The sequence below is a fragment of the Excalfactoria chinensis genome, chromosome 10, assembly GCF_039878825.1.
Source record: "Excalfactoria chinensis isolate bCotChi1 chromosome 10, bCotChi1.hap2, whole genome shotgun sequence".
NCBI lineage: Eukaryota > Metazoa > Chordata > Aves > Galliformes > Phasianidae > Excalfactoria > Excalfactoria chinensis.
Window position 1 is genome coordinate 8,954,454 of NC_092834.1, and position 21,450 is coordinate 8,975,903.

At 40.8% G+C, this 21,450-nt stretch overlaps 1 protein-coding gene across 4 annotated transcripts in view; it reads right to left on the bottom strand.

Annotated features, from left to right (window-relative positions):
- PDE8A (phosphodiesterase 8A) overlaps nucleotides 1-21,450 on the bottom strand; it is a 108,050-nt gene that overhangs the window by 11,979 nt on the left and 74,621 nt on the right. For all 4 annotated transcript variants that reach the window (XM_072345637.1, XM_072345638.1, XM_072345639.1 and 1 more), the window contains exons 3-17: nucleotides 19,387-19,577; nucleotides 18,683-18,739; nucleotides 16,511-16,568; nucleotides 15,290-15,378; nucleotides 14,988-15,066; nucleotides 13,736-13,873; nucleotides 8,608-8,696; nucleotides 7,643-7,694; nucleotides 7,500-7,542; nucleotides 6,509-6,586; nucleotides 5,572-5,642; nucleotides 4,799-4,963; nucleotides 2,591-2,639; nucleotides 2,316-2,451; nucleotides 258-456 (exon numbers count right to left, since the gene is read on the bottom strand). In XM_072345637.1, coding sequence (XP_072201738.1) covers nucleotides 258-456; nucleotides 2,316-2,451; nucleotides 2,591-2,639; nucleotides 4,799-4,963; nucleotides 5,572-5,642; nucleotides 6,509-6,586; nucleotides 7,500-7,542; nucleotides 7,643-7,694; nucleotides 8,608-8,696; nucleotides 13,736-13,873; nucleotides 14,988-15,066; nucleotides 15,290-15,378; nucleotides 16,511-16,568; nucleotides 18,683-18,739; nucleotides 19,387-19,577 — 1,494 coding nt within the window. The remainder of the gene's footprint in view (nucleotides 1-257; nucleotides 457-2,315; nucleotides 2,452-2,590; nucleotides 2,640-4,798; nucleotides 4,964-5,571; nucleotides 5,643-6,508; nucleotides 6,587-7,499; nucleotides 7,543-7,642; nucleotides 7,695-8,607; nucleotides 8,697-13,735; nucleotides 13,874-14,987; nucleotides 15,067-15,289; nucleotides 15,379-16,510; nucleotides 16,569-18,682; nucleotides 18,740-19,386; nucleotides 19,578-21,450) is intronic.

Below are 21,450 nucleotides of genomic sequence, written 5' to 3' on the forward strand. Positions count from 1 at the left end.
TGTAAAAGGAGGTTCTCTTATTCTATCATCAAGAATAGCTCAATGCCTATAGTGCTACGTGGCATCCGTTGTTCCACATACACTGCCATATGGCAGATTCTAGGTCTGATGTAAAGCAGCCCAGTTCTTTCACCTCAGAGCTGCCAAGCTGGTTGGCTCTAGGTAGACATTTGGGTCTTGGCATCTCTTCTGAGACATCTTCCTTTAATCCTGACTGTACTTCCCACCTACAGCATTTACTATAGATGTGGACTTACCTTGACTCTTTCTTTAGACAAGAAATAAGCAGTGGCATGAAGCACATCTGCCGAGTGGGTGGAATTGTGATAGGAGTTGGAGGAATGGTAGTTGGCTTCAATAACTTGTAACCACGACCTCAGGGTTGATTCTGAGCAGTTCAGGAATTCACAGATTCCAAAGCGAGCAAATATTTTGAGACCCAGATAAACCAGAGGCCTGTAAAGAAAAATAAACAAAGCTTTAAAACAAATGAGGTTGAAAGGGTTTTACTGAGTGTGAATAGCACAACTCCACTAAGCTTTTTTAACCAAAGATGTGCCGGATCAGCACACAGACTCACTTGCTACAGAACTTCAGAATCTTCTACCTTCCTGTCACATGCCAGCTCTCAGAATGTGGCAGTGTCTGACAGCTTTGGGAACACTAAGCAAGCTCTGCATACTGCTGTACTCCATGTAGCAGCATTTTGGTACCTGGGGAGTCTCTGCTGGCTAAACACACATTGATTGCAGCCAAAAACAAGACAAATTAGCATGTCCAGAATGCAGCACATGAGAGGAGGGAGGTGGTATTACTACTGCCAGTTTCCTAAGCCAGATTGTTTATATTTAGGTTATGTATGGCTATACCATGCAGTGCTGCAATCACTATTCTTTCTGCTCTACACCTGCTCCATTTCTTTAACACCAACCATCTGAAGGCTTCTATTGCTCACTGACTTTGCATGCAGTAAAGGATGAGGTATTCCAGAAGCAGATGAAAACAGGTGCTGGCTGGGATATCACTGCAATAAGGTCTCCCTGCATACCAGCTCATCAGCACCATGCAGCACAGCCAGAGGATGCTCTGTGTCAGGGAACTGCACTGTCTCCTGCAATGAGCTTAGGGTTAATGAAATGTCTTGGCTTTATCAGTTTATGTCTGCTTAGACTTGAAAACTAGTGATCTATATGTAGTTGTGATCGCCTTAATTTCCTTAGTAATTGAAATGCTTTTATTTAAAGGCAGTAGGAGGCAATCCTAATTATATATCTTTAGTAAGCACATAGGCTGCAAAATACCTCTTTTGTCTTCCTTTGGACTCTATAAGAGATAAGAACAGAGAAACCTATTTGGTCACATCATGCATGTTGCCTTTGATATGGAATTGAGTTTCTGCAGTGAACATATTAAATGTTGTAACTTACAACGGCTGGATTTATATACATACATATATATATATATATATATAACTTTATCTGTAGTAATTCATTAGAAATGTACTGCAGGCTCTAGCCTCCAAATCACAGTGTTGCAGAAGCTTTGGGCTGCAACAAAGCATAATGCGTGAAACTGGACCCAGAGGAGAATTTTTGGTAGACATCAGGAAATAAAAGCAAAGATCTGAGCAAGAGATCGATTGACAGTCACAGTAGGAGCTTTTGCTGCTAGTGATGTACAGACCATCAAAACTGTTGATCTGCTTTTGAAAACACCGATGATGAAAACTGTATGCTTTCTATTTTATCAGTAAATATTCCTCAGTTACTCTTATATATAACACATAGCCCGCTAAGTTTTTACATCAAAAATCCTCCTTTAATCCCAGAGAAGGGCAATGAGAATGCTGCCGAAAAGCTGTACTCAAAACTGGGAGTAGAAACTACCCAGTTACGCAGAGACAGAACAAAGCATGGTCTATACCAACCGACCAGATTAGATCAGCGTGTTGACTCTGTGTAGTTGGATGTAGCTTGGATTTGAATCCCCGCAAGAAAATGATTTGATTTATAGAACTTTTCTATTTTAGAAAACAGAAAAGGAAAGCTTGTAAAATGGTGTGTCTTTGTTATTAAACCACATCAAAGATACATCATCTGCAGTTACACCCACTGGGAATCTGTGAGAAATAGTGTGTGATGAAACAGCAGATATTTAATGGGTTCACACACAGGGAGAAAATTCCAAACATTTGACTTTGAAAATAAAAGTAATTCAATTTGAAGAACATGGGTAGAAAAATCTCAGAGCTGTTACAGGATGACTCCTAAGTCCATTTTCAGCAACTTCCATTCACGAGCCCATAGTTTACTGACCTTTTATGAGTGGCAGCCTCAAGTTCAAAGATATCAAAATCCCAGTGTTCTTCATTTTCCATTGCCTGTGTTATCCGGGGGGGTATGTCATTGAGGGAGATGGGAGAGATCAAGCTGCCAGCGACCTGATGAGTTTCTGTTGAGGAAGAAGTCAAAACAAACAACGTTCATAAAACAAACAAACAAACACCAAAAGCCCCATCTGCTTGCATTTTGCACATCTTGTAACTGTTTTAAGATCTGAACATCTCAGTAGCCGCCAAACGAAGACTTACGTTTTGCTGCCAATATGTATTCGTTCCCTGATAATCTTCGCAGACCGTCCTGTGCAATGAAAGTTGAGAGTTAAATGCAGGGCATTGTAAAAGTGGTCTGTAAAATAATGTCAACAAACAGGAGCACCCTGACTTTACAGAAGCCTGATCATGACCTCTCACAGTCATCACAGCCGCCTGTTATGTGTATGCTTTATGTGTAGATCATAATGGATGAGAAACTGCAGGTGGTGGGGTCCAATATTAACTCTGGGAGGTAAAGACTTGAATTTCTCAGGTGCAGATGGAATTACAGCTTCACACACACCCTTGTTTGAACAACACAGACATCAGGTCTGGCTGTGTGCCACAAACCAGGCACAGTATGTCTGTATGCTTCCCATCAACAAACAGCAGTGGGTGCTGGGAAGGGATGGATGGGGACACACTTCTGCTCTCTTCCCAGTGCTGACAGATCAGGTCACCACAGCAGCATGAGAATCTCAGGAACTGTTGAAATTCTTGTATTTTTCAAATCCATAAGTAAATTAGTCTAAGTTTTGTGATTTAAAATGGAGCACTACCACTATAATTGTCTCAATGACTCTTCAACTGCACTGCTACGGTACAAGTATTTAGAACACCGGATGCTCGGTACCCTTTAGAATCAAAGAGTATCTTTTTAAGAGTTGAAATTGCAGGTGTAATTGTATCTGGCAGCTGCATTTGTGAACTCCAAGTGCCCTTCCCATCATGAATTCTGGGTAACAGGCCAAATCCAATAACCCACTATTTGTTCCTCTCCTCAGATACAGCTTCTGAATGTGAAATGGAATAAGATGATTCTGGGGTTGGGACTTGATGATCCTTGGGGTCCCTTCAACCCAAACCATTCTATGATTCTATCATTCTGTTTTCAACACTTTGCTGGAAAAATGGGCTGAATTCCAAGTGGCGTACAAATGTATGTAAAGAACTAGTACAAATGTATGCAAAGAATTAGTACAAATGTATGTACAGAACTAGTACAAATGTATGTAAACTAATAATCCATGAAAAGGAGTGGTCAGCTGAGATTAAAAACTGAGCATTGCATGAGTACTCAGCAGGAGCAAAGATTCACTTTGAGACTAACGCATCATCATTCCTCCTATATATATTAACAGCTCATGTAAGAATATATTTTGTCTCCTGAGTTAGTAAATTCAACTCAGCACAAAGCATCCTGATCTTCTGGAATTCTTGAAGCCTTGTGTACGTTTCTCCTTATCAGACATTTGCCGGGCTATTTTGCAAGACAAAAATATACATAAACTGTTTCAAGATTTGAATGGATTCTGCAAACTTGTCTTGAGCTTGAAATGATATATATTATCATATAATATAACAAATAATATCAAATAACAGCCCAGAGAGTCTGAAAAGCTCACATCCTCTGATCCTTTTGCATCTAACACACTGCTGTGTGTTTGGTTTTATTTTTTCCTGAGGAAGCCTTTTATATGCAACCTAAAGGGAGCTCATAACCTTAAGGCACAGGTAACATGCATCCAAGTTCATCTAGTTATCACCAGGAGGGCCACACTACAGACTCTGAGGATTTGGGTTCATTCCTCTGCTTTGCTGCAGGCCCTTTGTTCAGCTTTTGTTACACTTTTTCCAATGTCCCTGTTCCTTTTTAGGTAACATAATCAAACAATGCATGACTTCTTCAGTCTTTTTCTTGCCTCATTTATTTCAATGTTGAGTTCTGTGGAGTGTGGTTGCGTTTTAAAATGCGAACATTCATGTTCTAAGTGCAAAATACTGATTCTTTCCATGAATCGCTGCAAGTTCAAATGTAATCCAAGGAAAAGCAACAAACAGCATTTCGTATTCTTCTGAAAACACATACTGCCTATTCACATACTTTTCATTCATTCCATTCTAATCCTAATTACTAAGTATCTGCCTTTCGTTCTTTTCCATCTATGTCTTTCCAAAATGAAACACATTGAAAAAAAAGAAGAGTTTTTCCTTCCCACATCCAGTGAAACTAATGCTTCAAATGAACTGCTCTGTTTTAGTGCAGAGTTACATTAATTAAATGGGGTCCTTGAGGTGAAAACACGAAAAGAATGTAGCATTTTATAGGCCAAGCATATGCCAGATGACAAAAAAAAAATCAGGTATCCAGGAACATCAGGCAGCAGAACATGAATCGAGCTGTTTGTGGCTGCATGTACTTACTGTCATCAGCCCTCCAACGAGGTCACTTGTATGTGGATCCTCATCCTTTGTTCCCAGTTGTGGAGAGTACAGTTCAGTGGTTCTTAATATCTCCAAAACTCGGTCTAAAGCTTCTGCAACTGGCATTGGACTGCTTTCTTGTGCGGCATTGATGATGTTTATTACCTAGTTTAATATCAGACATGCTTTGAATTTAAAAGCTATTTAAGAAAGAACAGACTCTCATCAATTATTATGGAAAACTCACAGCAACTACATGAGATCTAAACCTTTAATCCATGTGCGGGAGAATTAAAATGAAAGGGATGTTAATAAAACACTGATTTTTGCTACTGGCTTTAGGACTTCATGGCCTTGAAGACAGCACTCTTATTAATTACCTTCCTCAGTCTCAGAACGTCTTTGATTTAGTACAACCTTCTTCCATTTGCCTCTGTCACTTTATGAAGGCATCAATTTGTGACAAATCCTTGAACAGTACCAGGAAGTCGTTTACAAAGCATAAGAAGGAAGATCTCTTGTCACCTTCTCCCTGCAGGCAAGAGCCCTTAAAAAGGGTTGTGCTGTGGCTGGCCACAAAGAGGACACCCTGTTAGGCAGCCTTGGGAGAACTCAGCTCAAAGCATCAGGCTGTTGACAAGCAGAAGAGGGGAAGAAGCCACAGTGGAAGCCATCACTGCCTTCCTCCTCCATCCAGATGCTGTGCTGGAGCCTTGTGCCATGGTGTTCCAGCACAGCACATCTGACAACAACTAGCAACAGTTGCTCATTACCTTGGTGATTGGTGCTTCAATAGTCATGGAATGTATCCTAGCCATAGAAGAGTGCCGCCTTTGTGAGCTGCCTGCATGGGACAAAGCAGAAACAGTACCAAGCTCAGCAACACCGCACCACAGCAGCTTGCAGCCAAGAGACCTGGGTTTATTTTCTGAATGGCTTACTCTGCACTGCCCTTCACAAGTGATCTACTGAAGGATGCGTACACACGCTGGTAATGCTGGGGACACACAGGTGCAGAGATGCTTGCTGAACCACTGCTATCCAGATTAGAGATAAGTAGCTATGACAGCCTGGCTAAATCACGGCTTTGGTTTTGTATTTAAAGTAATTAAATATTTAAGGAAATACTCAGTTAAAAGATTATATAGCTACGCCTGCGTCTAACCTGGCTGGCACACGTAGGTAACAACTGCGTTAGGTATTACAGGATACAAATACTTTTCCTGCCTGGTTCAACACGACAAGCCATGAGTCAGCTTCCATGCTGAGGTAAATCAGTGAAGCTCCTCTGAAGTGAAGAAAGCTATGCCAAATTAAAACAGTAGAGGCTCTGGCCTCTTATTCATTGGAAATTGAAAAATAAATGTTTTATATCAATTAGCAATTCTGGTTTTGTAGAGGAAAAAAAAAAATGGTTTAGAATGGTTGGAAAGTGTTTCTATTCAATCTCATTAGGTCTTCTATCCACACAGGACAGAAGTTCTTCAGTGGTTCTAAATAGGTTTGAAATAGTTCAATAGAAGAAAATGGAGCTGTTATACAAACATGAAGTTGTCCACAGACTGCTGACTTGGTATTTTACTGGTGTCTGGGTATGTACGCACACATATACGCTCACACTTATCTGTATCTGTACGTGCATTTTATGCATTCATATAAAAGTTTGAATATATAGAGATTTGAAAAAAAAAATCTGCTGGTTTAACGTACCATCACTCCCTCGAGATGTTGTGGATCTGACATCCAGCGATCCTTTCCTCCTGTCTTTGTGTCTGGAAGTCTGAATATCTGTTGAGAAAATGATACCATGCATTGGCATAAGCTTTGCCTAAGAAGTATGTGAAAGGAACTGAAACTCAGAGATAGCACGACAGCAGCAGAGTGAAGCAGAAGGCTCCAGCAGACAAGGGTCAATGAAAACTCATTTTTAACCTCCAGCCCAATTACACTGCCACAAACCCAATCATGCTTTCTAACAAAACATGCCATGTTCAGAATGGATCTACTAGAGTGTGGAGGGAAAGGTTCTTCTCTTGATACAGCATAGTTGTGAATACAGTATGTGCAACACACCTGAATTCACTCAAGTAACAGCTGCACATAGAACTGGTATCCAGAAGTACACTACACACTACCAAAGCACTCACTGTATCCTAGACCCCATACAGACTCCAACAGGTACAGCCTGTGCTATAGCACTGCAGTTAACAGGGAGCTGTGGCACAGATGCCAAAGATGCAGTGCTGACACGTGGGATAAGGATGAACAGTAGTGATGGTGATCCCCATTTCCAACCACAAACAAGTACTCCCCCATACAGTTAAAAGCGATGCAAGCACACGTGCCACAACCCTGGATCAGCCACAGCAACGTGCCATCTAGATGGCATCCTCAGTTTCTCTGATTTTGGTACAGGGATCCACTACATACAACTGAAACATGTCACCAGTGCAGAAATACCACAACACTGCATTTTCAAGGGTGGGTCGCTTTGTACCCCTTCTAAGAGAAGCGTGGCAGGGAGAGAGAGCTTGCATTTACTTTGCTGAGTTAGAGCTGTATTCCCAGTTTATTGCTAGCCATACAGTACAGTTCAGCCAGTCCTGCACAGCTCCGGTTTTCAGCCAGCTCACTACAAACTGCCTTCTTTCTTTCCCCAGGTATACACTCCTCTTAGTAATACAGAAGAGATGTGTCATACCTGTCTGAGATTCAGCCTGAACACGCTCGCATGTCTTCTCCGCCTACAAACCAGTATGAGAAATCCAGTTAGTCAGAACTTATCCATTATTTTGCAGTATTTAGGGCTCAAAGCAAAGTGAGCATATCATCATTTTTACTTACCTTATTGTTGTCATTGCACAGTCTACTAATTGACACATAGTGTCTAATCTTTCTGTAGGCAAAAAAAACAGTGAGTTAATTCCCATCCAAACCTCAGCTCTAATTCAGTGCTGATACACAAAATGGGTAATAGCAACAAATGAATATAAGGCAAATCCTGTTCTGGCAGGAGGGCTCAGCAGGGAATGAAAAAGAAAAACTAAAAGCAGTTCTGCTGCACATGATTGGGAATCCAAAATAGAAACATCTTTTGCAAAGAACACCCCCTTCCCTTTCCTCCCTGCCCCCCATGGCTTCTTCTGGGCTATGGTAGGACGTCAGGTATGATATAACTAAAAAATATTCATCTTGCAACGCTGGCATATTAAGCTGAAAATATGTTTTCACTCCATCGATATAGAGAGCATGAATTATCACCAAGGGATGAAATCAACCTGAAAAACTTCTTCTTTTTTAAGGAAGCAGCTGCATGAAGAAGCTGCATTCAGCCCCCTCCCTCAGGAGGGCACACCTTTCTGAACAAGCATTTCAGCCAACTGCTTTTAATTAACGTTCAGGTCTCCTTAGAGGGCACTGAAATTACTACAGCCAAGAGCAGGTGAGCATGGAAGGACACCATGCAGCTGAGCAGCAGAACAAAGCACAGGTGGGTTCTGTTGCTCCCAGCACTGCACGCAGACAGGGAGGATGGAGTACATGTGCTTCTGTGAGTATTAGAAGAATAAGGCACAAGAGAGCACACCTGGATTTTTGGCTCCTTGCTGGGTAGTATTAGAAGAATTTCCTTGTACACAGCGTATAAACTTGATTTTACGCCATGGAATTAATGCAGAGGTCTGAGGCTCCCTTGTTTGTGCATGTTTCTTTTATACTCGGAAACGAGATAATTCAGTGCCTGCTGAGATGACTGAACTCTAAGTGAGCCCCATTCACACCCAACTCACAGCTCCAGCTGTCACACTTACCCCCCCTGTCCAACGACAGGTAATATCTTCACATTTTGTTGTACGCTATCTCCGTTTTTCTTTCTCGCAGAGTACATTCCTTGCCATTCCTGAAAAGGAATTCAAGTGGAAGGAAGCTGAAGATGCGATCAGCAGGGCAAATACAGCGTTTTACATATTCTCCTTCACTGGGCAACTTAGAGGGGCCCAGTGACACAGGACGAGAAGATACAGCTTCATACCTTTCTTCAATGAACACTCTTGTACAACACAAACCTAAGGGATCATCCTTAAGGGTCACAAAGGTAAAGAATACATCAGAGGAACATCTGACGGTAAAAACGCAATGTAATGACAGTGTTGGCTCAGATGCTATCTCACACTTGGCAGTCCTCAGGAGCTCTCCAGGAGCTGCTGGAGCCCCAGCACATGCCCTGCAGGAGGACAGACCACAGCAGCACCGCTGCAGAGACCACAGGAGCACCTGCATGTTCAGCGTTGGGGAGGCCCTGCACCCTGCCCCAGAACACTCAGCACGTGGTGGGACATCACATAGCAGCAGCTAGAAGTGCCTTGGGATCCTGGTGCATTTACTTTCCGTGCTGCCTATTCAGCTTCAAAGCCTTTCAGAGATTTATCCTGTTTTTTGGTGTTCTTTTTTTGAGCAAAAGAGCTTAGAACATCTCCTGGATTCTGCCTTCCACCTGCTGACCTCCCCTCTGAAAGCGCTCCCATCTCAGGATAACACTGAAGCGGATGATTTTTGCAGTACCAGATTGTCATTGCCAGTATCACTGTATTATTATTATTATTAAGCTCACAAATGGAACAAAAAGACAAGGCAAAAAGGAAATTTTCAATTTGCAGTGAGAAGCCATTTTTCTCCTCTAGAAATGAGACGTTTCTTTCCAGTGCAAAGTGTAAATTATTCCAAAGCCTCATCCTCTCTTTCAAATGAGACACAGCAAATGACCCAACCCTCGTTGTTTCAGCCATGCTTATGAGTGTAATATTGTTCAAACAGTCACGTCTGTTGCTGAGTGGTTGTAAAGCCAGCAGTCTCCCCAGCAGCCCAAGCTGCAAAACCAAGCAGGAACGCAGCAGCAGGCATCGTTTACAGCCTTGCCTACATGTTGCCATCTCTAGAGTAGTTGTTCCTGCTTGGTTTTGCAGTATATATATATATATATATATTAAAAAAGCATGAGATTTTGATCTGGGTGGCTAATAACTACCAAATGATTAATAATTAATGCAATCCATCTCACTTATTAACTCAACGCAAACTACCTGCGTCAGCTGCTGTCCATCAGCTTAGCTCAACAGACCTTAGCTCAGGTCCAAATACACATGAAATGCCTTCCCGAGGCACACAGCACCTATTTCTTTACACTGGACTGACAAATCTCAGAGCAGAACAGGCCAAAGCACAGGCACAGACAGAGGACTTTTGCACTTATGCTAATGGAGCTGACAAACACAGAGCTGCAAGGCGAGAGGCTGCAGAGCAGAGAATACCAACAGCTCTTCCCAAGATCTGCTGGAGAAAAGTGCTGTGAATAACAAATTAGGAAGCAGACATAACATCTCTGCATGAGCTGCACGAGGAATACAAATGAAGATAAGCCAACACCACGAGATTCAGTGATCTCATAATTAGAAGTGTGCATATCAATATTTTCTTGACAACCAGGATGAGGCAGAGATGAGCAATCGATCCCTAACCCAGGTAATAAAGATGGAATCTGGATGAAAGGGGGAAGGCAGAAGGTACAGATTGGATAGTTATCGCATTGCAAGCGTGTGCTTTTCAGGGTGGGTTTTGTTATTCACTGATGTGCTCCTCATCGTCAACAGAAAGATTCTTCAACTTGTGAATGTCTACAACTGGTGACGCTGTGGTGGGAAATGCAAGAGGAAAAAGGCCAGCAGAATTCTGAAAAAATCAAAGGTCCAAGCCAAGGTCCTGCTGCTCTGTTAAGTTCTCCCAGGGATGTTACTTAAACACATCTCAGAACAGCATATGGTCTTGCAGAGCCTGTCGGCAGTCCAGCAGAGAAGAGCTGCTTCCCAAGGCGTGCTGTCCGTCAGCCCATTGTTACGGCCACGTTACAGCCACACAAACATCGGTCACTTCTGTACCACCCATCGGGCTGACTTCAAACACAGAGTAAGAGCCACGCACAGTACAAAGATAATAGTTCTACCCTTAATAGAGTGTGCTAGGAATCAATGCTGCGACTTAAGACTTCATTCAGAAGGCTCTGGCATGCATCTATCCTCTGAAACCATTCATTCAAGCATAACAAGGAATCACTCAGCCTGCCCTGTAAATCTGGTGCTTCTCACACTACACATTTCCTTGCAGAAATAGAGTAAAAATAAGCACAAGGTGCCACAGAAGCAATCACACAGAGCTGCCCATCATGGCACAGCCTGGTGCAAGGACAGCCCACACCCACCAACAGGGCTGAGAGAATTGCACATCTGGTCTGACCTATTGATAGCCCTTACCTCACTTCAGGACAAGTGAAAGTAAGGTCAGCAGCTTTGTGTCAATGTGCAGAGCTCTGGGGAAGCAAGGAATGCCATCAGAAGTAAAATTATACGTTTCACTTTAATGGATGTAATCTGACAAAACACTGAAAAAGTGCAACTTGTTTTGTAAGTCAGGTCTGGACAGGCCTGGGGTCCCCATAACATTGGCTACTTGCAGATGACAGGCAGCTGTAGTGACAAGAAACGAGAGCACCATCCTGACCCAGCCATTGCTATGTGCCATGCAGTTCACCATCTCTGTGTGATGCCTATCAGCTCTTGTTTAGATATACGGGCCTTGCTCACAGTGTGAGGTCTGCTGGCACAAGAAGGGAAATGCTACGACAGTTCATCTTCCGAGGTTCCATTTGAAGACGAGATGCAATTTTTCCACAGCTCAGTTTTTCTAACGATCGCCAAATCTCACTTTCTATTGTTTTTGTTAGAGTACCGTGTTTATTCAAAGCAGAAGAACTAAACCTTTTAAAAGGAGAGTATCACAGGACACAGCTGGCTTTTTTGGCATGCTATATCCTACAGTAACCAATATATAGTTTATTGTAATAGGAAGCAGATTTTAAAATAAGGATATAAAGTAATTGCGAGCCTCAGAGCAACAAACAGACCAAATCAGGGTGACCCAGACAGAAGTCAGGCACCTCTGAAAGCGCTGTAACACCCTGACACGACTCATTTCAATCTAAAGCACCTTCAGAGGGATGGAGTCATTTCAAAGGTTGCACCATGCAGTCAAATTCTACTTGCAAATACTCCCTGTAATAACTTCAATTTGTAATTCATTTTTTTACTAACACATAAAAGTGGGGCTACAGGGATTGCACACCATACAATGTTGCAAAGGGAAGTACAGAAAAACTTGCAAACAGGACATATCCACTTGAAACAGTTTAAGCTGTTCCAGTCAGACAGGTTTGAATAAGCAGTATTTCATTAGTCATCCCAGTTGGAAAGTCTTAGAGCCAGGAGTGAAATAGGTTGCAAAGAAAGAGATGGATTAGGGTTAGATTTTTATCATTCATGGAGTGAAACACATTTCTATTATTAAGGACATTTTTATCAGCACACTAAATTATTAAAACTTTGATCACTTCATATCTTGAAAATTGATGATGTGGTTTTAAAGCCTGACATGTCCAACGTATCTGAATTATAACTTAATAAATACTCCCTTCTAACATCAGTTTTGTATTACGCACATTTACTGAAACAACTTTGGTCAGGCGACAGAAGTACGAAGCACCATGATCCCTGTCATGAACAGAACACGGCCTGTTGCTTGGATCTCTTTGAAAAGACCAACACACACAGAGAAATGAATGACACGTTCTTGTTGAAATGCACGTGCAATCAGTATCCAGACTGCAGGTTTGTTACGGGATGTCTGTGTTAGCACCTTGATTTACACAGCAGGACTCACTGCAACTTTGCATCGGTGCTTTTGCATCACTACCTGCTTACACAAGGCACCAGGCTTCATTCTGCCATCTCCCCACACAGTGTCAGTAACACAGTGCTTCCAGCAGGTAGCCAGCATGACCCCGTGAGCTACCTGGACTCAGGTCAGAGCACAGACAGTGTCATATCTACAAACACTAACTCCCAAATCCCTTTCTGTTACCTCTGTGATTTTCCTCCTATAGGGTACAATGACACATTCAGGGACACCAGAAGCACTTACAGCTCATTGCCAAAACACAGATGGTCCTCACACTGCAGCCACAACAGTCCCAAAGGAACACTGTGGAGATACCTGGCAAGCAGCGATGCCTCTGCCTAGTGACCCCCCTTGGATTTCTCATGTACTTTCTGGGTGTGACAAACATTTCTAGCAGGAATCTGTTAGACAGCTCCCATGCCATTAGAGGATAAAGGATATTGGCAGCCAGCAGCTGGCATTGCCGCATTGCCTATCATTCTCACGGGATACTGAAGATGTCTTTTCTGATATTTTTTACATTCTAAAGTTGCAGGTCAACTTCCACATTATTCTTTTCTCATTTATATACTTCTGGATAACGTGCTTTCATTCTAGTTTTCTTTGGTATGTCTACACTTTTTGCTATATATAGCATACATTATAAACAGTCCTGGAACCATAGAATGGCTTGGGTTGGAAAGGACCTCAAAGATCATCAAAGTTCCAAACCCCAGCAGCAAAGGCAGGGCTGCCAGCCCCGAGATCAAGTACTAGATCAGCTTGCCCAGGGCCCCATCCAACCTGGTCTTGAGCACTTCTGGGGATGGGACATCCATAGTCTCTCTGGGCAGCCTGTTCCAGAACCTCACCACCCTCTCTGTGAAAAACTGCCCCTTACATCTAATTTGAATCTTAACTCCTTTTCTTTAAAAGCATTCCCATTTGTGGTATCAATAAATACAGCAGGTCAACAATTTTCATAAAACATGCAGCTTTTCCAAACAACTAAAGCGGAAGAAGCCTTTAAAAATGATCATTTTTTACTTCCTTATCTTGTTAAAGTAATAAAGGTGCAAATGTTCCACGGCTGTGAAGCTGCGCATGTGCATCACACACCATCCCTGGACAACAATAAAGTTCAGAAGTGAGGAGCAGTACAATGGCATTGCTTACCTTTCCTATCTTTATGCAGGAATTAATGGTATCTAGGAAATCAGCTTTTTTTTCATTTATAGGCACTTCTGTTAGTTCCTTTCCTATTAATTCACCTATTTGATAGCCCATCACTGTTTCAAATGCAGGATTGACGTACTGTGAAAGAAAAACAAACAAAAACATTCAACAGTCCTAATAGCACATCAGATCACCTTTTATCTACTTGCTAAATCTACCAAACGGAACCGCTCCCCCAACCTGGAATAAACCTCTGTATGTGCTGAAAAAGGTTATCCATGTTTTTTTCCCATAATAACAGGACGTGAATGCCTCACACTTTGCAATGTTTCCATGTGACAGGTATGGAAAGGGCACCTCTGGGTGCTCCCTGCTCCTAACATTGCTCTCCTGGCCCATCAAAGAAGAAAGCCCTGCTTGCTGGAGCTGCACGACTCCCTCCTGTTGGTTCCCTGATATTCTGAGTCTGTCCAAAGAGCAACAAAATTCAGCCTGAAAAAGTGTATTTCCAGACAGCTCCAGGACAGGCTGTGTTCGTTTTGGGAAAGGGATGTAGAAAGCACATCCTTCAATGAAACTGCCATTGTCAAGATCTGGGTCAAGAGGGTACAATTTATATGCACATTATAACTCCCAGAGGCTTATACTCAACCTCTTTACTGATAATAAAATCACTCCTCACAGCCTTCTCAGTCATGGATGGAACGAACTCCCTTATAAAGATGATGTTTTTCAGGAATGCAAACCTAAGCACAATTTCTCTTCCACTTTTCAACACGTTCTTAAGAGATGATTACATTCCAAAACAGTGCACTCAAAAATCCCGATTCAACAAATAGTATCAGTTTAAAAAAGAACAACCTGCTGTGCTCTTATTTAAACAGAGCAGCACTTCGGTTTAATTTCTAAAGAACACAATTAACATCTGGTATTTTTAGGGAAAAAAACACACACACACACAAAAATCAGCAGTTTTCATTCGTGAAATCAAAAAACTATGAAAAAGAAAACCAAAAGAGTGCTTATTTTTTTTCAGTAACAACAGCCTCCCTCGAAAATGACTTATGTGATATATTGCAAATGGAGGAAGTTCTACTCTCCAGTTAAACTCACGGCAGCCTTATCAGAACCATTGAGTTAGGTTGGAGTCTTGTATCATGAAAAATAAAAAGTAAATGTAATCATGAATGAAATACAATACAGTCAGCCTGCAGAGCAATTTTCTGTACCTATAAAAATAACTGGAACAAACCTGTATTACATGGTCTTCACTTGTGATCTCAATGGCTTCTTGACTTTTCTCTAATGCTGTGAATAATGAATTACAAGCCCTGGAGACGAAAAACGACATCTGATTAGCTTTGATCCACATACTTCTCACTGCACATGCTAACAAGCTATTGTAATTCCATACTGAACAAAGCTGTACTGCAAGGATTAATGTATTTAGCCAACTGACATTCTATAATTAACTGCAGTACAGGAAAATGGATACTCTCTTAAGGATATGGCTGAAATGGCAAATTTTGTTGATGATGTTTTTGCTAAAATTACCTTAGTTTGAATTGTGCCCGCACCTCTCCAAATTCCAGCTGAATTAACTCATTGTAACAGGCCATGATATTGGAATTTTCTACATATCTCTGCAAATAAAACATTAGAAATACTTAATTAGTTCACATTTCTGTACTCAAGGGTACGAAGCTCAGCTTTCTTTTGCCCAGTGGAGTACAAAAAAGGCTCAGATATGCATAAAATAAACACGTTGCAATGTAAGCAACTTGATAAGGTTATTTTTTGGAACTAGAAAACTTCTTGGCCCTGATAGCGATGACCCAAGTATCTTCTCTGGTAGATTTTTTTTTATACTTCTCATTTTAATCAGGTACAAGCCTCAGTGTTACATCTTTGCTCATGATAAACCGCCATTGATGTTGATGGTTTGGGGGGGATGGGAGATTATCAAAGATAAGCCAACACATCAAGGCTGCTACACAAAGCTTTCTGTGCTTTGCCATTAGTACAATCTCCAAGGTTCTGGTCTATAAATAATTCAGAACCTGTGTCAGATTACTGATGTGCCCACTGGAATGACTCCGTGCATACAAGCACAGTTATTTTCGGGCTTTAGCATTTCCTGTATTAGGACCCTACTACAAATAAGCAAATGAATTGTGATGGGATGGTAAAAAATCTGGTGAGCGTGGAACCAATATACTCTGAATTACGATGGTAAAATCATGCACATTTTTGTTCCATTGTCAGCTAAATGCAGTCAGGAATCCACTCAACTGACAGGCTAATAAGCACCTTTCCTGTTTAATTGCAATAGTTGCCAAGGAACAGATTCAATGTGATACTTTTTAGGTCTTTCTAAACAAAAGATAATTGCATTTGACAGTGTCTGAAATCTGTTTACAGATGTGAATTGGCATCTGATAGAAATGATCTCCCACAGCACGCGCTGCTGTTCATAGAAGCTGCTCTTTGTCTCTGCTACAGTAATTAGTCAATTTTGCCAATGTCAACCTTTAAATCAGAGCACACTTATTTTGAAATAAACACGCATTGAAGAAATGCCTCGATACCACTTCTGGTATTCCTGACTGCCTGCCTACTTAGTCAGCACTATTCTAGCTCTACCAGTGCACTGTAGTTCAGAATGAGGAACTATGTAAGAATGAGCAGCACAAACAAGATTTACAGGTGGGATTACTGACACAGTGACAGGTTTGGAATGTCAGAGCTAACTAGTAGATTATAAAACAAACATACCCTTGTGAAACCAGCAGATATCAGAGGCAATATTGATGACTCTTCACGATCAGCATGCCTTTAAAAGAAGATAAAAGATAAAAGAAGGATAAAGGCAGATATCATTTTTGTAACCAATTGAAACCCAATTTCACAAGCCATTAACATACCTGTACTTGTACACCAGATGTCACATTACAGGCTAATATGTCTAATCCTAACAGGATCTATGAATAAAACTTTTTTCTTTCTTTCTTTCTTTTTTTTTTTTTTTTAATACTACAAACTTATATCTTTGCAACAAATAAGCCAATATATTGTTTTCCTATTTGTAAGTACTGAGCTTCTTGCAAAGCAAACAAGGAATGCTTCAAACAATTAGCCAGACTGTTGCATGGATCGTTTCTTTGTACCAGGTTCTTGTTCCTCATGTTGTCCCTATCCAAAGATGCACCTGAAAGTCTACATGAGCAAAGTTTTAAGAAATGATCTGTTATCTGTATATACCAAACCTCAGTGGACAACTTAGGGTGGCTGAATGATGATGGATGTGTTGACATCGCGATGATGGCAACGTTGACTACCCAGCACCTACTAGCAGGTCACTTCAGAATGACATACTCCAAAAATGAGATATCTAAATCATTTTCAAAATCTTGGCTACATCAACTGTCAAAAGACACTTCAACATATGTGATGTATGAATGGAATCTGGAAGAAAGGTCGTTATGCTAGATTTCTCTAAACAAGCAGATGGAAGCTGGTCGTGTCTAGCAGATGGCACAATAGCTTTTCTTTATGTCTGAAATTTTGGCATCTCTTGTTTTTGTTTTCCATGCACTTGTTTCTTAAGCACAAAGAGAATGATACCCATCAAGACTAAGCAGGGAGACAAGGGCAGAAAATTTCTCTATTCCTCATGCCAGCTATCTCGTAATGCTGCCTTCCAAAAGTACAAAGAAAGAGATCAGGAATACTGCAGGAAAAAACAACCTCAACAAACTGAACTGCAGGAAACTGAAGGATGGCAGTCCTCAGAGAGAAGCCCTTCCACATGCTATTGGCTAAATGTCAGGCTTTTTCACAAATACACTTCTTGCAAGAAAGGAAATGTGTGAAAGTTCTCACTCTGTGAAATCGTGAATAGTGACTACAGAAGGCATGTGTAAGCACACAGGAATTTGAAACAACCGAACTGGTGCTAGCGAGAGCTGGCTTATTTCTGAAGGTTCCCTAACAGGAGCAGTAAACATCTGAAAAGTTTGAGAACTCTAGTCACCGCAGGGAGCTTTTACCTTGTCCCAGCACACGATATGAACATTTTGAAAAGACAAAATCAGTTGCAGGGTTGTTGGTTCTTTTTCTTCCCTTTTTGAGTAACTTCCTAATTGTGAGTCAGCAAGCTCGGCTTCCAATTTTCATACCTTTTAAAAAGGACTTGCTGGCTCATAGAAGCACAGGGGTCTTTCTCTCTGATGTACATAAAGAAGCTCTTGAGTTAGCTCACTGTTTCTCCCCTGCTCCTGTTCTTCTCCTTTCTTTGGTATTACTTTGACGAGAGATTACACTGATTGTACAAGCAGTGGTTCCCATAGTCATAAGACTTCCCAACACAGAAATAATAAAGACTATATTCACAATGGAATCCTTTGAAATGTTTAACGAAGATCTTTTGTTCACTAGAGATGGTGGTGGAAAGCAGGACTGCTAATGGGAAATTTCAACATCTCAGACTAAGCTTCCAGAATAAACTTTTTCTGAGAAATGGCTGGTCTCAAATTGTACCCAGAAAATTAGCTCAAATCCATTTCCAGTTAAATATATTGTATTTTGGTTACTTCTATGTTACTTTATGATATATAAGTAGTGTGTTCAAGAGGGAGGAGGAGGAAAAAACATGCACCGCTACACTGAGATGCCTTAGCAGTCTATGTTATTGCCAGAATTTCCATGCTCAGGTGCTGTTTCTCACTGCTCAAACTCTTCTATACTTTTTTCATAACTCTACAGATCTCCTCTTTGTGCTGTGATTGATCAGATTGAAAGACAGATCGAGAGTTCATTGTGTTGTATTGATTAAAATCCAAGAACAACTTATGAGGCAAATCAAGCTTTTTTTCACTGCAGAATTTATATTTATACTGCTAAGATTCACACTTTGTTGATGAAACTTATAAGTAAAGATGCATTTACCTTCGTACTACACCAATAATGACTGTATTTTCTGAGGGTTTTGTTGTTCTGATAGACCTTTAAGTAAAAAGAAAGAACATTTAACATTTCATAAAGCTCACATTTCACAAACTGTGACCATACAGAACCTTCATACATTATTTTCCTTAACATGCCTCTTTTGCATGCTTTGATTTAACAACAGCAAAAAAGTCAGATCCGAAGCCTGCAGGATTACTGGGAATAGAGAATAAATAAGGACATACAGAATATATGCTAACTGAAACCTCAAGTGCTGTCAAGGGAAACAGCAAAAGGAGTCAACCCTCTGAAATGGCAAGAAGCTCACACTATAATGCATTAGTAGGAAAGAGATAGTTTCAAGGATTTGGCCTCACTAATTTAAGGAGCATTTCACTTCACAGGGGGTTGAACGGTAAAAATGAGCAGAGCCGGGTATTTGAAAAAACATTCCTTATAGCAACAAGTTTGCACACTGTAGCTCCACGCCAGGTCAAGCTTCGACTGTCCTAGCAAACAATCAAAAATGCCACAGCACTGAGATAAAAGAACATTAATTGATGATGGAAATGGACTTCTGTCCAAGAAAAACTCCAACAGTAACATTCAATAGATTTTATAGAAGGGTCATAAAAAAAGCAAGAAATCTTTCATGATGAGTTATCTACACAGTTATTCATTAATTACCCGGAAATGGTGTTTACCTGCACAATGCTTCTGCATCAAAGTATCTGGAATGTCTGTGGTCTATAATGATAATTTCATGGTGTTTATCAAGAAAACATTCCAGTGCAGACTCGGGCGTCCTGGCAATATTACATCGAAATCCAGCTTTCTCGCAGGCCCAGCAGAACCCATTGCTCTGGTTATCTTCTTTGGCAAACACTAGAAGTACCTGGTTCAAATACAGAGAATCATGACAAACAACATGTATATATACATTAGAATCCATGACCCACTTTTTTTTTTTTTTACCCACTTTTAACAAGGTTAGCCAACATGAACTCATACAAGACGAGAGTATTTCTGTATATGAAGACCCCTGTGACTCCTATGCAAAGCTTGCCATGAGATTTGTATCACAGAAAGGGACTGCCATGCTGGAAGTCCAGAAGTGGAAGTCAGGAGAGCCATGATCTGCTCTGTCACAACTTGCTGCACAATTGCCAGTAGCATTCCTCTCTCTGAGTCTTTTTAAAATCAACACAATGCCCAAATGTTGAACATTCCTAATTCCTAATGAAATGTGTTTTAAATTCTACGGTAGAATACACTATGAAAGATAAACATGAAGCCTACCAAGGAAGACTCCCACTGACGTGATTGTGCTTTGCTTTGGGGTAATATTTTATACGGAATAATTTCTTTTGCAGAGAGAATACACAGGCTGATAGAATATACATCTATGTTAACGCCGCTTTTGTGGATGACTCAGTAGATGCAGCCTTCTGGGAAAGATGGATAAACCAGACCAACATTTTGTCCCGCTGTCTCAGGACACCAATCTTTCAGTAATTTAATCAAACTATACTTAAATATATGCTTTGGTTAGACAACAATGTGGAGCATGTGTAACTCATACCGCATCCCACTGCCATTTATCTTCTGGGTGACTTTAGGAATTCTGGTGCTGGTTACACTTTGGACCAGGTTGACGGAATGTCTACCAGTAAATCTCAACATTTCCCTGCAGTGCATATTTCTGCAAGAATGAAGGACTTAGTACTCATTTAGTTCAGATTCCTTTTATAGTAACCTTTGTAAACCTGCCTGAAAAACATGTCATACTTTGGGCTATATTTAGTGAAGTTAATTTATAACACTCTTAGGAGTGGAATAATGGTTTTCAGCATTAGCATAGAGCAGTCAGGAGATCTTATTTGTATGATCAACTTCGGCAAAAATGTAATGTTGTCTGACCTTTCCTTCCCTCCTATCTGCCAACTGTATCACAAGGATTAGCTGGTAGAGTGGCTTATGACTGGACAGAAGTCATACAACCATTAATAACCATAAAGAAAGGCAGAAATATTCAAGGAATGTTTCTGATTTATAACTGGGGAAAGCTGGATTAGATTGTCCTACTATTTGATGTTAGGTGATAACACTGTGTGTTCTGACAACAGCTCAGGAGGATTTTGAACTACAGTTCCTGAAGACAGACATTTTCAAACCAGCAAGCCCAGATAAGTTTCGCCCAAGAGTTTTGTAATTAATCACTGAGGAACATCTTCTTCTTATTATTAATACTTCAGTATGCTACAAGACACAGGAGAATTTTCAAAGGATGTTCAAGGGAGTCAAGTATCTGCAAACCATCTACCATCCCAGACAAAAGAAGGGGACAACTGGCATATGACCCTTATTAATAAAGAGATAAAGGAGTCTGAATTAATGCCAGTCAATAACAAATAATAATTTTAAAAAAACCAATTTCACATGTTGCCAAGCTCACTTTCTACCTTCTGTGATACTGCACGTCTGGTTGATGCTGGTAGTAATGCTGGTGTAATAGACCTCAACAGGACATTTGACTTAGCAATGTTCTGATGAGATTTTGATAAAGTAAATGCAAAACTCATTAAGTAAAATGCTAATCATGGAACGTACTACATTGACTACAAGCTATCTGATAGAGGAAAGGGCTATAGATGGCTCTGTTTCTATGAGCTGAGAGATGCTTGGAGAAAAGAGTTTGTCAGTATTCTTAGCATGTCACATATAATGTGGTCACAACCTCTTAGGTGCACGCATATCACTTTGCAAAA